Source organism: Rhinolophus hipposideros (assembly GCF_964194185.1).
Source record: "Rhinolophus hipposideros genome assembly, chromosome: 2".
Lineage (NCBI taxonomy): Eukaryota > Metazoa > Chordata > Mammalia > Chiroptera > Rhinolophidae > Rhinolophus > Rhinolophus hipposideros.
The window spans coordinates 59,989,873-60,007,642 of NC_138048.1; the positions used below are offsets into that span (position 1 = coordinate 59,989,873).

At 37.7% G+C, this 17,770-nt stretch overlaps 1 protein-coding gene across 1 annotated transcript in view; it reads right to left on the bottom strand.

Moving 5' to 3' along the window:
* Positions 1 to 1,215: 1,215 nt before the first annotated feature.
* The window catches only part of KNG1 (kininogen 1), a 29,854-nt gene continuing 13,299 nt past the window's right edge, over positions 1,216 to 17,770 (bottom strand). The window contains exons 6-10 of the mRNA XM_081070842.1: positions 14,648 to 14,732; positions 13,030 to 13,202; positions 4,755 to 4,862; positions 4,551 to 4,637; positions 1,216 to 3,099 (exon numbers count right to left, since the gene is read on the bottom strand). Coding sequence (XP_080926968.1) covers positions 2,362 to 3,099; positions 4,551 to 4,637; positions 4,755 to 4,862; positions 13,030 to 13,202; positions 14,648 to 14,732 — 1,191 coding nt within the window. The 3' untranslated portion in view covers positions 1,216 to 2,361. The remainder of the gene's footprint in view (positions 3,100 to 4,550; positions 4,638 to 4,754; positions 4,863 to 13,029; positions 13,203 to 14,647; positions 14,733 to 17,770) is intronic.

Here is a 17,770-nt window from a genome sequence, read left to right on the forward strand (position 1 = left end):
GTTTTAATAGACATTCAATAAATGTGTTTTATTGCAGAAAAATTTAAATGTCTATCACTTTTTTTGGCAAAAAACAAATTATTTTCCTTTGAAATAAAATGTACAGCCAAAAGAGCTCAGGGCCTGGGACCGTAGGGAGGTCAGGGGGACACCAGTTTTGGAGTAGGAATCTGTGCTTCTGACTCCTCCATCGCACACTTTTGCAGAAGAGGAAGAGTCTGTAAGACAGAGGTTTCGGAAGGGAAGGGAAATACATGCTGTGCCAGTGCTGGAGAAGGTCATCCTTCGGTGCAGACCACCACCTCCATCCGCGAGGTGATGTCAGAAGCACAGACTGGCAGAGCCCTTGGAAACCCTACAGCCTGCCCACCCCATCATCCACATGGACACACCAAAACAGAGCAAAATCTCTATCACTGTTTATTCTACTGGTTTTCTAGTTTCTCCTTTACCCGGATCAGAAAGATCATTTTAAATTTTCTTTAAATGTTTTTGAGGTTAGGTATTTTCTGATAAGAAGAAGCCTGTAAACATCATTTTAACAAAGAAATTTCCTTTTTCTTTTTTGGTACTTCTCTGAATCATAAAAAACAATAATAAAACAACAAAAATGACTCTTAGCTTTGGACTGGAAATCAGGAGGAGGAAGAAGGGAAGGTAGAGAGAGAGAGTCCTTAGATCGCTGGTGGAAACATGGCCCCCTAACCCTTTACTTAGCGGCCATGATGAGGGCTTGGTGGCAGGGAAGGCCCACCGATGGGATTCCTGCCCTGGTTAGCAAGAGTGCTCCAGAGTTGGGCTATCAGACTCCCTGGCAGAGTGTGCTCTCTGATCAATTTTGTAACTTTGCTGCACGAAGCTTGTGGCTGAAAGCAGACTAGTGTGACTTAACCAAGTGTGAGAATGTCAAGATCGAACTTTATTTCACCCAGCAGCAGTGATAAAATGGCATTCTTCTCTATTTACAGTCTATCCCATTCTCTTGTCCTTCCATGCAGGGCTGCTGACAGAGGTTGTTGGGCTTATTGTGCCAGGCGTGGAGATACTGCCCTCTGATTAGGAGACTCATTCTCAGGTGCTGGCTCTGCCCCTGCCTCCCGACGTCGACCCTTGTACTCGCAGGGCTTTAGGTGCTTCTGTAAGTATAGCAAAACTCCGTTAATCTAAAGTTATTACTCCATAAGAGAAAAGTGAAACAACCAGTTGACAAGATGAGACGTTTTCCTGACATCATTGGTTCTTTATTTAAAAATACAGATAATATTTGAAATGAAATAAAAACTCAGACTCAAATGCATCTGACAAATTGAAGTAGCAGTGACACATGTATCCACAAGCGAGTGTAGCTGTGTAACCCCTATCTTGTTTCCCTAGGCAAACACAGCAAAAATTATAAAATGTGTGCCTCTCACATTGAAAGAAATTAAAGACAATCATATTGTTCATTTTTGCAAAAATCAGCGCACTTCAATGTCATAGCAAAAAGGTGATGTGAAGATAAAGTGTGGCTAGAGAGGAACTTCCTCATAAAATTTCTGAACAAGATTTTCATCACATCTCGTGATATTTCCTTGTCAGTTACAAAAAAGATTTCCTTTGCACGCCTACCTCTACATTACTTCATCTGCTTTCCAGTCTTATTATTAAACTCAAAGGTGCTGAAAACTAAGTATCACTCATTCTAACCTCAGCAACAAATAAACAGAAAATTCCTATTTGAAAGCCTTGAAGCAAAGAGTAGTCAATGAGTAATACAAACTATTGACTTATGAGAAACAGTCTCACTCAGAAAGAGAATTATCAGAATAACTTTTTCAGAATAACTATTTGATGTAACTAGCCCATTTTGGAAACAGAAAGTCAATTAACTTATTTCCCCCTGTCCTCCCTTTGGCCAATCTGTCTTTCTTATTGTCCCTCTTTGACCACCGGTGGTTTTTATTTTTCCCCCATTAGAATGTTGAACGTTCAGTCTCTTGACTTCCCTTATTTTCACATGTTCAGGAACCAGATGTCACAGTTTCTTTAGAATGTCAAGAATCTTTGTATGAAAATCGATGAAATACATTTTAAGGTACACATTCATTATTAGAAAAGCAAATTGCAGTAGGCTACAAGGCACATTTATTTGTCCATTTTCTGTGCTAGTTAAGAAAACTTGTGAGGAAGGCTCAGAAAGGATTTAGAATTCTGTACATAGTTTTATGTCGTCCACAGAAATTGACGGTGCCCCCTTTGTTAGTCTCACTTCTCTCTGGGCTGTTTGGAAGCTTCTTGACTTTGGGTGCATTATATCAGGATATTTGGACAATGGGGAGAGGGGATGATGAAGTGGTAAGGAAACACCCTTGGCTGCGTAAATTAATTAAAAGCATCAGAGAGATCAAAATCATGAAATTCTTTCATTTCCACACTTGGAGTCATTCCATTAACTGGCTTCCAGGGGCGTCCAGGACATTTGGGGGAGGTTTCTGGAAAATCAGAAATCAGATTAAATAAAAGGCTATTTGGCTCTATCTGGATGTCAGGGATCCAAGCATCATCATTCTCTGTGGGAGCTGGTGGTGCATTAGTCATCACAGCTGCAATGAGATCTGAGTCTTGGAAGTTAGGAATGGTAACTGCTACACCTGGCTGGGCTAGGGAAGGGAGGGATGTTGGCCCTTCTGTCTTCTCTTGTGCAGAAGATGTAGTACTATCTTCAGAAGAACTTGCCAAATGCTCTGTTCTCCAACCATTGTGCTTTCCATTGTTTTTTCCTTTATTTTTATGTTTTCCATGGCCATGACCATGCTCATGTTTATGTCCACGGTCTAGGCCACGTTCCCTTTGGTGTTCATGACCACGGCCATGTCCCCTTTGGTGTCCATGGCCTTGGTCATGCTCATGGTTAAGGCCATGACCAAGGTCATGTTTTATTTGCTTTCCATGGCCCCAGCCATGTGCACGAGTGGGTCTTTGTTCTTGTCCTGAATCCTGCTCTTCATCTTGTATAGATGCCATGGAAGTATGGGGTGGACTTACAGTTGTTCCTTCTGTTTTCCTTCCTGCTGCTGTTCGGAAAGGTGAAAAACCTGGAGGCCTTTTCAGCATTGAGGTCTAAATAGGAAATATTAAGATGAATGCATTACTGTGAAGACCACACTATCAATGAAGAAAGAAGGGACTGAGACCTGGCAATGCTATCTTGGTTTACAGTGGAGCAAGTCTTTGCCAGATTTTACATACAACATTAATAATCCAAAAAGGATGAGAATGAATAATATTTTTTCCTCTTTTGATTCATTTTGTCATTTGTGGGTATTGATTATTGTTCTTAATAAAACTCCTCTAAGCTAGAGAGTTTTTTCTTCATCTGGAAAAATTGGGAGGCTAAACTACATAATCTGTAGGGTACCTTCTGAGCCTATGATTACGTAAAGCCATGGCACATTATTTATTAGTTGATACTATTTCTATTAGAACAATTACTGTTTTTATCCTAAAAGGCACTAAATGGCTTTATGAACTGAATTTATATGGAACATATATCCACAATTCCTTTGTTGAACTAAAACACATTAGGACATGTCCACAAGGTAGAAACCCAGTCTTTGTATAATGTCTGTGTTAGACTATACATATACATTCACACACATGGCAAAAACCTAAACCAGAAAAAAGAAAGACGAGGCAACTTTCATTGAAGAGGTGGATTTGTGGATGATTTCTACCTATTCTTGCACTACTGGCGAGAACATTATGATTGGAGGCAGTGTTTGGTGGTGCAAAGAGCACAGTCTTTGGAGTCAAACAAACCAGAACCTACTAGTTATCAGCATCCTGTGAACAGGGAGGGCTCTGATTTGACCTAGATTTGAATTCGAGTGGCACTAGCTTCACTTTTCTCATCTCTAAAACAGGAATGACAACAACCCCTGCCTCATAGAGTTGTCAAGAGAAAAATGTATGTCAAGTCCTCAGTACAGTGCCTGGGACAGAAGAAGCACTTGATAATGTTATCATTCACACTAGGACTTCAACACCTTTGCAATTATTAGTGTCTCATTCTTTGCGATGGGGAAAGTATTACTTACCTGCCAAGTTCTCTTAAGAATTAGAAAAGATGATGTAAACTAATACTTCCCACACCTGCACATGAGTACGAATCCCCTGGGGATCATGTTAAAATGCAGACTTTGCTTCGAAGTAAATGTGGAGTGGAGTCTGAGGTCTGCCTTTCTCGGAAGCTTGTTGGATGTAAGTCGATGCCAGTGGGGCATCTCAGGCACACCTTGAAGCTGGGTAGCTAGCAGTGTGAGCTCTCCACAGCAGGTGCTGCACTCACTGGGAGAGACTATTGAATGAGGGGATACTCACAGTGTGTGAGAAGGAACTGCTGCTCTCCATTCTAGCCATAAAAAGAGAGATCAGCCCAGAAATGTGAAAGTTCTCATTTGAAAAAAACGTAGTGTCCGAATTCATTTAAATAATGGTTCATTGTCAATCCCAAAATAGAACTTTTCTAAATGAGAAAAATTGACCCAAGCTGACTGGAAATAGAATCATACCTTTCCTAGGGATCGACAGTTGACAGTAGTGTTAACTATGTTCATCCAAGGTACCACAACAACGTCAGCAGTGCAGTCTAGAGCGTCCTAGCCATGAAAATAGAAGCCAAAAGACAGAACAGCATTATTCATGAGCTACTTAAACAAGTATAAAATATCCGATAGATTTCCAGGGAATAAGTAGACAGCTACATTACTACTTACCCCAAGTGTATTGGTCTCACAACTTTCAGTCAACTCTTTATTACTTTCCTTGGAACACGTGGTTTCCTTGGCCGTGAATGTAATAGAAAATTTTCTTCCAGCCACAACCTGAAAAATTAATTAGCACAAAGTAGAAGTTTTACAAGTATTCTATAATAAATCTTATGCCTTTACCCTAAAGGCTTTAAGAGGAGCATATTAAATTTTAATTACACATTGACCAAATGAGGGTTATACCAAAAAAGTACAAATGTTTGACAACAAAACTTTCCATTTGTATACATGCATTAAAATATTTGGCTGTTCCCTGGTCTTATTTCATTTTCCAAATGGGAAAGAAAAGCAGGCTACAATTTTTATATTTTTCTGAGTTTTGTTTGTTCAACAGTTGCAAACTTCAGTGAGTCATTCAAGGGCTCAAGATGTAATAGAATCTGAGAAGAGTATAAAGAAAAAAACTTAAACGTCTTCTTTCTTTTCTTTGACATTGAATATTATTTTATATTAATTTCAGGCATACACCATAGTGGTTAGAAACTTACATAATTTAACAATCAATCCCCCTGACTAGTCTAGTATCCATCTGGCACTATACATAGATTACAATATTATTGACTACATTCCCTATGTTTTACTTTATATCCCCATGATTATTTTGTAAGTATCCATTTGTACTTCTTAATCCCATCCCCTTTTTACCAACCCACAAGCTCACTCCCATCTGGCAACCATCAAAGTGTTCTCTGTATCTATGAGTTTTTTTGCTATGTTTGTTTATTTTGTCCCTTAGATTCCACATGTAAGCAAAATTACATTGCATCTGTCTTTCTCTGTCTGACATACTCCATTCAGCTCAATACCCCCCAGGTCCATCTATGCCACTGCAGGTGGCAAGAACCTATTCCCTTCCCTGCAATATTCCATTGTATATATGTACCACCTCCTCTTTATCCATCAATCCATTGATAGACATGCAGGCTGTCTCCACATCTTGGCCATTATAAACAATGCTGCAATGAACATATAGATACACATATCCCGTAGAGTAGCATTTTGGGTTTCTTCAGATAAATACCCAGAAGTGGAATTACTGGGTCCTTCTTTGTCTCTTGCTATAGCCTTTGTTTTAAAGTCAACTTTGTCTGGTATGAGTATTGCTACTTCAGCTTTTTTTTTTTTTTCATGAAATATCTTTTTCCTATCCCTATATTTTCAGTCTCTGTGTGTTAGTCAATCTGAAGTGAATCTCTTGTAGGCAGCATATGTAGGGGCCTTGTTTTCTTATAAATTTAGCTATCCTATCTTTTGATTGGAGCATTTAATCCATTTACATTTATAGTATTGTTGAGAGATATGTAGTTATTTCCATTTAATTATTCACATTTTTATCTTTTCTTTTCCTCTTAAAGAAGTCCCTCTAAGATTCCTTGTAATATTGGTTTGGTGGTGATTTGGATTTTTCTTGTCTGGGAAGCTCTATATTTGTCCTTCTATTCTAAATGATAGTTTTGCTGAGTAATCTTGGTTGTAGTTCCCTGCTTTTCATCTTTTTGAATATTTCCTGCCAACACTTCTGACCTGCAAAGTTTCCTTTGAGAAATCAGCTGACAGTCATATGAGAGCTCCATTGTAAGGAACTAACTGCTTTTCTCTTGCTACTTTTAAAGTTCTTTCTTTGCCTTTAACTTTTGGAATTTTAATTATGATGTGTCTTGGTGTGGGCCTCTTTGGGTTCACCTTGTTTGGGACTCTCTGTGAGTCCCGGTCTTGTATGTCTATTTCCTTTGCCAGGTCAAGGAAGTTTTCTGTCATTATTTCTTCAAATAGGTTTTCAATTCCTTGCACTCTCTCTTCTTCTGCTGGTAACACTATAATGAGAATGTCGGTATGCTTGATGTTGTCCCAGATGCCCCCTAAACTATGCTCATCTTTTTGGATTCATTTTTCTTTTTGCTGGTCTGATTGGGTGTTTTCTGCTATCTTATTTTCCAAATCAATGATTCGATTGTCTGCTTCACCTAATCTACTGTAGATGCCTCTAATGTATTCTTTCCTTCACTTATTGCATTCTGTTATTTCAGATTGGTTCTTTTTTATGTTTCTTACATCTTCATTGAAGTTCTCTCTGCGATTCATAACCAATGTTTCGAACTCTGTATCTAGTAGATTGCTTGTCTCCACCCTGTTTAGTTCTTTTTCTGGAGCTTTGTTCTGTTCTTTTATGCGGGATATGTTTCTTTGTCTGTCCATTTTGGCTGCCTCCCTGTGTTTGTTTCTATGTATTAGGTAGGGCTGCTATGCCTCCCAGTCTTAGTGGAGTGGCCTTAGTAGGAGGTGCATTGGGGGATCAGTGGCAGAGACTCCCTGGTCACCAGAGCAGGTGCTCCAGGTGTGCCCTCCTGTGGTAGTTGCACCTTGGTTGCTATTTGTACATCACTGGGAGGGAATGATCCTCAGGCTGATTGGTTGTGAGGACTGGCAGTGACGACAGTGAAGGAGCTGTTGTGCAGGGGTTGACTCTGTGGAGCAGGATTCGCTTTAGCAGGACTCTGGTGCCTGCCCAGTGTGCCCATTGGCTGTGTCATCCTTGGAGGCAGCTTGGTGATACTCTGGCTTGGTTGGAAGCTGGCCACTGGGTGTGCCAGCCCCAGGGCCTTCTGGCATGGGACTCACTGCAGACTAAGTTTAGCTGCAGTTTGTGCCCTACCCTGGGCCACATGGCATGAGCAAAAAAGCAATCTGTAGATGGCCACCACCTGTGCTGGGCTTGGAGCTGCCTTGAGAGGTCAAGCCATGAACCGTGGCTGGCTGTCACTAGTACCTGGTTTAGAACTGCTCACCCAGGGTAGGGGACGTGCTGAAGCCAGATGCTGCTTGTTTGAGTTTTGTGAACTTTAGAGAGATTTTTGGAAAGTCCTCAACATGAGCCAAGACAGTCCATTTGTACGGAAAAGCTACTAGAAGCTGCCTGTGTGTGGCCAAAAGTTAAATGGGCAGCGTCTCAGGGAATCCCAGGCCAGGGTGAGTGAATGGTGTTAGCCAGGCTGATGGAGACTCAGATATGGTGACCACCTATGTCTGCATGCCAGGAATGGGGAGGGCTTAAGAAAGAAACAATGGCTTTTGCCAGCTCCTCTATCCAGGAGAAAGCTGCCCATCCAGCTGTCTCTCTGAAAGCAGATAATTCAGTTCCTCCCTGTGCATCCCTGGTGCCCTATGAGCTGCTGCCCCAGTGCTGGGGTTCAGAGTGAGTGAGTCCATCAGCAGTTAAATAGTGTGCAGGTTCTTTAAGAGGAACTCCTGGGACTCCAGCCACCCTTGTCTTACTCAGCCACAGTCTCCTCTGGTTTTCACGGCCATAAGTTATGTGGACTTCTGTCCCTGGCAGTAGAACCCTGGGCTGGGAGCCAGATGTGGGGCTGGGAGCCCTTCCTCCTCCCAGGGAGATTCTGCAGCTGAGATATCTCTCTCAAATTTTAATGGTCACACCTGGGTGTGGGACCAGTCTGTTCCACATCTCTACCCCTCCTACCACTCTCGAGGTGGCTTCCTCTGTATGTCCTTAGTTGTAAGGCTTTGGTTCAGCAAGCCTTCAGGCGATTCTCAATGATGATTTTGTAGTTTAGTTGTAATTTTGATGTGGTCAAGAGAGGACGTAAGCACAGTGTTTACCTATACCACCATCTCGGCCGGAAATTTTAAACATTTTCTTTAAATATGCCTTATTGTCCTATCAAATTATAAATCAGAGAAATATTAAGTTAGTACCACCATAGAAATTATGTGGTTTAAATTATGTGATTAGGAAAATTATTCCGATTTTCTAGTTTGTTTCTCTTACATTTTTTATATTAAGAAACTGTTTCAATCTATAGCAACACTTTTAATCACTATTCAGTGCTATCTCCAAAATTAATATTTTGTGGCCCATTAAAAAAATTTTTTTTTTGTCTAGAAAGGCACACTTATTTATTTAAAAAGTTAAACTCATATTTTTAAAAATGCTCTAACTTTAACGAAATACCAAGTATAGATTTTTCAAAGTGACTTTTAAAGGTCATGTCTTATATCTCTTACACATTTGAGAAATATATGCAGTAAAAATGATCTTAAATTATTTGTTGAAAAGCTATTTGATGTCTGGCCCAAGTTATCAATACTTAATTCTAGGATTTAAGTGTGTGTGTGCATGGGAGGGGTTGTGCGAGGTGTTATGGACTGACTATGTGCCCCCCCCCCCAATTCATATACTGAAGCCCTACTTCCAATGTGAAGATTTTAGGAGCTGGGCCCTTTGTAAGGCAATTGAGATTAGATGAGGTTATGAGGATGGGGAGAATGGGGGCTGCATCATGGGAATTGTCTCCTTATAAGAAGAGAAGAAAAACCAGAGCTCTCTCTCTCTCTCTCTCTCTCTCTCTCTCTCTCTCTCTCCCCCCCCCCCTCTCTCTGAAATGTGAGATGACACAGTGAGAGAAGATTGCCATCTGCAAGCCAGAAACTGAGTCCTCACCAAGGAACCAAATTTGCTAGTTTTTGGACTTCATAGCCTCGAGAACTGTTAGAAATAAACTGTTGCTGTTTAAGGCACCCAGTTTATGATATTTTGTATGGTAGTCTGAGTACACTAACACTGTGTGTGTGTGTGTGTGTGTGTGTGTGTGTATAATATTATGTAGCTATCAAAAAGAGTATATCAATATATCTGTTGACCTGGAGAGATGACCATTATTTAAAAAATCAAGTTACAGGGTGATAGTATAATCTCATTTGGAAAATCAAACCACAACAGTCTTCCCTATCTCCATGTTTGTTTGTTTTTAAAGCACGAAGAAAGTGTGGTGGGAGGAGGGTGGAGAGAGCAGGGTTCACGAAAGAACTAAACTCCTTTACCTTTTCTGTCATTGTTTTGCTCAGTAAACATGGTTACATTTTTAAGACAAATTTCATAATTAACTTTTAAAACTCCAGGTGTGCGTGTAAGTGAAGATGAAGGTTCTAAGAGGGTTTCAGAACCTATATTTTGATAGATCATAAATTTTCTTGCCTGTTTCACAAGTACACCTTAATATAATTTTTAAAATGATAATGTTGATTGAGGTGATGTTGCCTAAGAAAGTTGGCAATATATGACACAAACCACACAGATAGCTCAACATACTCAGGGTCTAGGAGGAAGGAATTAAGTACATATAATAATATCTTCCATTCGAGGACCTCAAGATTGCATCCATATTGCCCTTGTTATCAGGTGTCAATCTTATCAGAAGTCTTCCCTGCTTAAACGTATCCTGCTCAAGTTTTGTTTTAAAGTAGAGAACACCATATAGCAAAATAAATTACAAACACATTTAAAAAATTAAAGAGATGACCTCAAAAGATATAAATAAATATCCATCAGATCTCAGGATGAGGAAGGACTTTGTTGGGTGAAAATCAGAGGAAGAAAATCAAAAGGAAGGAAAAATGTCTAAATTTGACTAAACAAAAATGAAAACTGATTCTTAAAAATCATAGCAAGCAAAGTAAAAAGGCAAACTGGAAACAATACGGTATAGGATTAATATTCTTAAGTATATAAAGCCTACCACACAAAAAAATATGACAGAAGACATGAACAGGTATTTCAGGAAAGAAGTTAGAATTGTAATTAAGCCTAAAAAAATGTTTACCTTCATTAATAACCAAAGTTATGCACATTAAAAAAGCAATACAACTGCATTTTTATTCTTCTATATGTTGGCAAAGATTAAAAAGACAGCGATAATACTTGGTGTTGGCCTGGTGTGGGAAGCATGCAGCCTCAATCACTGTTGGTAGGAATAGAACTCAAATCAAGATGATCAACCCATGTCTTTCTTATCCCCAGGTGGTGTGAATGTAAATTGGCATCAGTGCAAATACGTGGACGATTTGGCGATGTGCATCAAGGTTTTAGACACGTACTACGCTTCTACATTTCTAGTACTTTGTCAAAGGAAAACTTCCTGACTGTGCACACAAAGATCCTTGAAGTGTATTCATCTGAGCAAAGAGGGAGAAACCCTGTCTAGAACAGAGACAATGATGGTAGGGGCGGGGCAAAATGATCGGCCTGTGACGGAAATTGCAATCATTCACATGTGCAAAGGGAGAATTGAAGGAATATCTGGTATCTGAAATATGAAACCGACTGGGAATGGACATGCATCCAAATAGGACTAAATATGCAAAGCCAAGGCAAGACTAAATCTGTAAAATAAATCCTTAGCAGTTTGGCAGATTGCTTATTTGGAGATTGGCGTTTGGCAGATTCATCACATGGTGAATGACTTTCCAGTAACTTGGCTGCTTCCGGTGAGGCTACCTTGAATGACTGTATCAGAACAGCCAAATTGATCTCTTTCAATGCAAACATCAGTAAGGATTCATCTCCTAAAAGTAAGTCTGAGATTCTCACAATATTCCAGATTGATTTGGCAACTGAAGGAATGTCAGTTCCCTTCATTTTACAGAATTCCCTATTGTTGTTCCCCTGGCACCCATAGCATAAACAAACATACACACATGCTACACTGTTGATTAGTTAATTTACAGAGAAGTGTAAGTACTCAGAGGACTGGTCACATTTGAGAATGAGTGGTTCTCTCCTGACAGCAAACCTCTGACATGCAGTATATGGAGTACTGGACTATTCCTGCATCATTAAGAATAAGGACATTTCAGAAGAAAACAGAAATCTAAAGTGAGAAGAAGAGCTTACAAACACAAGAGTAGCATGGCTTGGTGTACCCTTCGAGTAAGCCTAACGTGGGTCATGTGCTAGTGAAATCAGGGAGAGAGGGTGGTAGCATCTGGGACAGAAATAAATGCCTGAGTAGGAGAGAGATCAAACTATCAGTGTTTGACTTATAATAACACAATTCATTTAGGTTTTTTTCCAGTAATAAAACTAATACAAGACATTAGAGAATGAAAATAAACAAAAAAAGGAAAATTGTAAATATGGAAGATACTGTAATAAAATAGAGAAGAAAACAAAAAAAAAAACAAAAAAAAAAAAGAAAATATACAGCCCACTGTGCCATTACCTAAAGCCTCCACTGTGAATATCTGAGGTATTTGTTTCTTTTTAGTATTTTTTTCTATACTTTTTAATAACATAATTGACAACAGAATGTATATTCAATTTCATCGCCTTTTTTTTCACCTCATATTTTAACACAGGGTATTTCCTACATCAAGAACTCCTCACAAAGATGCTTTAAAATTGCTGCTTAATGCCCTCTTGGAATGATATGCCAGTCACTATCTGATTACTTCTATATTATTGATTATTTTGACAGTTTACCATTATTTCTTTTGTAGTTAAAGCTGCAATAAATATTATGTATAAAGACTCTAATTTAGATTTCTATAAATTAAATTACTGACCCCAAAGTATGAACTGTATTAAGTGAGATTTTTTTCATCTGATTATAAAGATTATGTTGTTTTGCTATAATAGTTTGGTTCTATTTTGATTGCTTTTCTTTAACTTCTATTTAGGGAGGCCCGTTTTGAGGTTCTATAATATGAATCTGTCCTTGAACACATTGGTCATAGGCTGTTGGAGTTAGAAAGGATTTGGGCTCTTCTTATCCAGCCACTCATTTTACAAATGGAGCCACAAAGGCTCAGTGACTGACCGCCCAGTGTCACCCAGGATGTGAGTGTCTGCTGCTGTGGTAGACTAGGACCCTTGATCCCCAGGCAAGAACACCCTTATCTTCTATTGACAGGGCATAAAAGGAAAGACAATTCCCAGAGGACGCATTTGTGGGTAGGAAGGACACCTCAGGCAGGGGAGAAATCACATGGAGATGAGAGTGTGAAGAGAGTCTGGGCAGTGATACACTGACTGACGTGACTGAGCCCAAGGCACTAAGTGATGTTACAATGAGAAATGGGTCTAGAAAGGCAGAGAATAAATCCTGCTTTTCGTAGACCTAAATTTCACTAATTATATCATAGTTGCTAGTATTGATATAGCACTGTACAGAGTTTGAAAAGTGATTAACATGCATTATCTTATTTGACCCTCACACCAGTCCTTCACAAACAGAAAATGAGAGAATGTTCTAAATGGCTTGTCCAAGATCACACAACAAGCAAGCAGCGAGGTTGGGACTTGAAATTCAAATCCCTTTCACTAGGCATACTATTTCCCAGTCCAGAGTCAAGATTAGCAGCAAAATTAGTAAGTAATTTGCACATAGACTATAATATCACTATTTTTGTAGCATAATTTACAGACCTGTGATGTTGCTCTGTGCACCGTGTCAATCTTGAAGTAGAAATTTCCATTATGCTCTGCATTAAGCTTTGTGATAGAATGTTTCAAAGGTTCTTCCAGCTCTGGGCTGTCGACAGGTATTTCTGAGGGGCAGCCAGGGCAACCCCTGACACGTGGTAGTACAAAATCCTCCCCTGAAAGAATCAGGTTTGAAGTCAGCATGTGCACTGAAGGAGCAGTCTAGCCTCAGTACCTCTCCCCCACATGGTCCAGCATCCGTTTATAGAGGGCCAGGAGGGCTGCCCAAGGGTCAGTAGTGAGAGGTTGGAGGAGGTCTGTTTGACCTCCACTTTACAGCCTCTCCTCTTTTCCTCTCCTCAGAGCCAAGTATGTTTAAGGAAATCTTCAGTTGGAAGGTGGTAGTTAATGACTCAATCAATATGCCGCACTTTTCCTAAGTTTTTGCATTTTTGATGGAAAGTATGAAAAGTAATGTTTAACTTAAAGGAATAACTCTCTAGTGGAAAAATTTGAAGTCCTGTGATTCTGGTGAGCAGGCAGCTTCAGTAATGCTTCTCATTGTGGAATGTATGCAAATATCTTCCAAGTATGGGAAAAGCCACCTCTTGGTATAAGAAATATTTTACCATAAATTGTGCTATCTCCCTTCCTCCCATTCTAACATGCAGGAGAAAAATGCCTTTAACTGAAAGGATTTTATTCTGAGTGTTTAAAAATGAGATACAGCTTCCCCTACAACACCTGACTTAGGGTAATCTTGTACACAACGAAGTCCAGCTGAACATGTACCTGGAGGCCAGCTTTGCCCAGAGTACTTTATTTTTTTATTTTCTTTTTAATTAATTAATTTATTTATTAGTTTCAGGTGTACAAAACAAGGTAATACTTAGACGTTCATCATTTATATCCCTCATACTGTGAACCCCCCTCCCCCCATCCACTATCCCTCCGACCTCACACTGAACCATCACATTATATATATAAAATTATAGTTGGCATTCATTAATGTTTAGCTTCTGGTGTACAATGCCATGATCAGGTATCCACAGTATCCCTGAGGTGGTCTCCCAAATAGGACGCATGTCCATCGGAAACCCAACAAAATCTTTACAACATTATAGAATACCTTCCCCAAATTAATTTTCAAAAAAACCCTGAGGCCATCTTGTGGTTACCAGCTGCTTCCAAATCCCTTCACCTTTCCCCTTATCCCCAACCCCCTCCCACACACCCATCTAACCACTCTCGGTTTTTTCTCTGCGTCCCCAAAACTATCTCTGATTAGTTCATTCACATAGTCTTTTCTTTAGATTCCATATATAAGTGAGATCATATGGTACTTGTCTTTCTCTTTCTGACTTATTTCACTTAAGCCCAGAGTACTTTAAATCGTCCCTTTTGTCACTATATTCCCTCCTGGCCACTCAGAGCAGTTTCCACTGCACCTGCTACAGAATAGCTGGGCAGAAATGGGGTACAGTGTTCTCAGCAAGGTCTGTTGGTCATGTAGACGTTGTGGTAAATCATGGCACCCAAAGCACGATTCTTATGAAAAGACCTAGCCGCGTGTCTGGGACCAACATGCGCTGTTAGAGCAGGAACATGTATTATCCCTTACCTGGAAAAAGGTCACATTTCTGGGAGAAGGAAGCAATTCTCTCTTGAAGATCTACGTATGCGTTATCTGTACATTCACCGGTATCCTAGTTTTTGAAAAGTATGTAAGTGCATAAATTGAAAACGTTTTTAAGAACCTTTAAAGTAGAGAACTAGTAAAATTAAATACAGGATGTTGACTTTGCATAGAAAACAAAACCAAACATAATCCAATTGCAAAAGAGAATAAGATATACTTTGGTAACAGCATCAACAACAACCACAAACATATATACACAAACACACAGAAATGTGAAATAAGATGACAAGAATACCTAGTACAGGAATAATAATCATATAAGGGAATGGGTAAAATTTTCTTTTAGAAAGGCAAACTTTCAGATTAAGTTAAAAACAAAATCAATGTATTATATTTGGAAGACGAATACCTTATAATAAAAAATATTAAATATAACGGACAAGCAAAGCTATATGAGGCAAATATAAACAAAAAAGAAGATAAAGTTTTAGTAGTAGTGGACAAAGTAAAATTCAAGGTAACAAACAACTCATGAAGGTAGTAAAAAAGATCACTTTATTCTTATAAAAGACAGTCTAGAAACATGGAAACAAAATACACAAAGCAGAAAATAAATATATGAATAGAAAAAGATAAAAATAATTGTGGGAAAATTTAATATACAACTATAAATCTCAGAGGCCAAATGGATAAAAAAATAAGGTCGTAGAAGACTTGAGTAACATAATAAAATTTTATTTAAATGTTTTTTCATATGATACACACAATTTAAAATTATATTTTTATACGTATGATGCAAATATTTTAAATAGCTTATACACTAGGTCACAAGAAAGGCTCAATAAACTGCAAATCAAAAGCAATTCAGGACAGATTATTTGACTTTAGCACCAAACAGAACAACAATTCCTAAAAATTAATAATATAAGTATAAACAAATAAACAAAAAACTAACTAATGAGAAATCTAAACACACTTGCCTAAATAGTTAGGGTCTTCCCTGGATAAGGAAAAATATAAAATACAAAACAAGAGAAATTAGAATTTTACACAATGTTGCCAGAGCAGCATATAGAATTTAACTCATGGCTTTATATACTTTCGTAATTTAAAAAGAGAGGCAAGAAACAAACAAAACAGCCCCAAATCTAGGTGTTTATCCCAAGAAGTTTCATAAAAAATATAAATAGCCTTAAGCAAAACAAAAAGAAGGAAACAATAAAGATAAAGGCAAAACCAATGAATTACAAAACAGAAAGCACTAGTATTAATAGCAAATCGAAATGAACATTATTGGGGGAAGGAAAAAATTAAATGCACAAAAAGGCAACATAAAAAAGGATACAGAGAAGTATATAAATATAAGAGAATATTGTGAACAAGAGTATGTTAATTTCAACCCCAAACAAGCAGATATTTTTCTGAAAAACTATAACAAACGCTGACTTAAAAACAAGAATAAAATTAGAATGGATCAATGACTGAAGAAATAGAGAATGCTATCATTACTCTCAACTTCCATTCCACTTCTCATCTCCAAACAACTAGATGGTTTATAGATAAATAAATTTAAAAACTAAAGAACATATATTTCCATGCTATATAAACTGTTCCTGAATATAGAAAATAGTGGCAAACAAACTAACTCAAAAATAGAAGGCAGTGGCGGGAAAAGAGGATGACCAAATATGAGATGGACTGACTCTATAAAAGAAGTCAGAGACACGAGACTACAGGTGCTCTCAGAAGGGCTGTTGAGGTCAGGACACTATGAACATCACTCATTCAGAGTCAAGAGTCAGAGGTGGCTCAACGTCATATAACACACCCAACTCATTCTATAAAACTATAATCTGGATACCAAAACCTGAAAAAATAGAATGCACACACAGACACACGCCCAGAAAACTGTTAAACTACTTTCACTTATAAATATAGATGTGGCATTCATAAACAAACTAGAAACAAAATCCAAATGCATATTTAAAGAATAATTTACACTAAACAAATAGAGCTTAGTTTAAGAATCTAGAGATTACTATTAGAAAAATTGTCAAAACAACATAACAGATTGAGTTAGAATTATGTACTATGATATTTCAATATATATTCTAAAACATTTGCTAAATTAAATTCCATACCAGTATCTTATTTAAAAACAAAACAAACCAAACCTCTTTAAAAGAAGAAATGTAAGGGTCCTTCTTTAACATGACAAGAATGTCTCTTTGGAACCCATAGCAAATATACATAATAAAATTCTGGATGCTTTCCCAATAAAATCAGGAATAAAACATAAGTGTGTCATCACGTAAAAAAAAAAATATATATATATATATATATATATATATATATATATATATATATATATATATATATATATATATATGTGTGTGTGTATCTGGGTGTTTGGGTAAATTCATCAAGACAAAACAAAAAATAAGCGCATCACAAAAGAGGAGTTACAAATGTTACTTGCATAAGATATTATTATATACCTAGAACAATCAACAGAATCAATGGAAAGGTGTTAGAATTAATCAGAGAGTTCAGTAAACTTGCTGGATATCAGGTAAATGTTTCAAAATTGATACATTTATATATAACAATAGCTTTTTAAAAAGAGAATAAAACAAAAAGAAAACAAAAGATTTAATTTCTGATAGCAATAACCAAAATCAGAGAAACAAAAAAACCTCTCCAAACCTAAAAATAACTCTAGTGAGCAATGGTTCAGATATATATAAATACAAGTACATGACTTTAGAAATTTAAAATAAAACGACTAACTAAAGATATATACCATGTTCTTGACTGAAAAGACTAAATATACCAATTCATACATACACATGGTGTATGTATTGGTACATACACCAATTCTCCTCAAATTAATTTAGAAATGTAATGCAATTCTAATCTATGTGACAATGTAAGTTTTTGTTACAAACTTATTCTAAGGTTGGTTTTGAAAATTTAACACCAGAATAATAAATCACAAATTTAAATTTACTATGAAGCAACAGCTGTTAAAACATGGTAGTACAAATGTGAGGAACAGATTTTTCTAAAGAAACTAGTCTGGAATAAAGGTCACAAAATTATGTA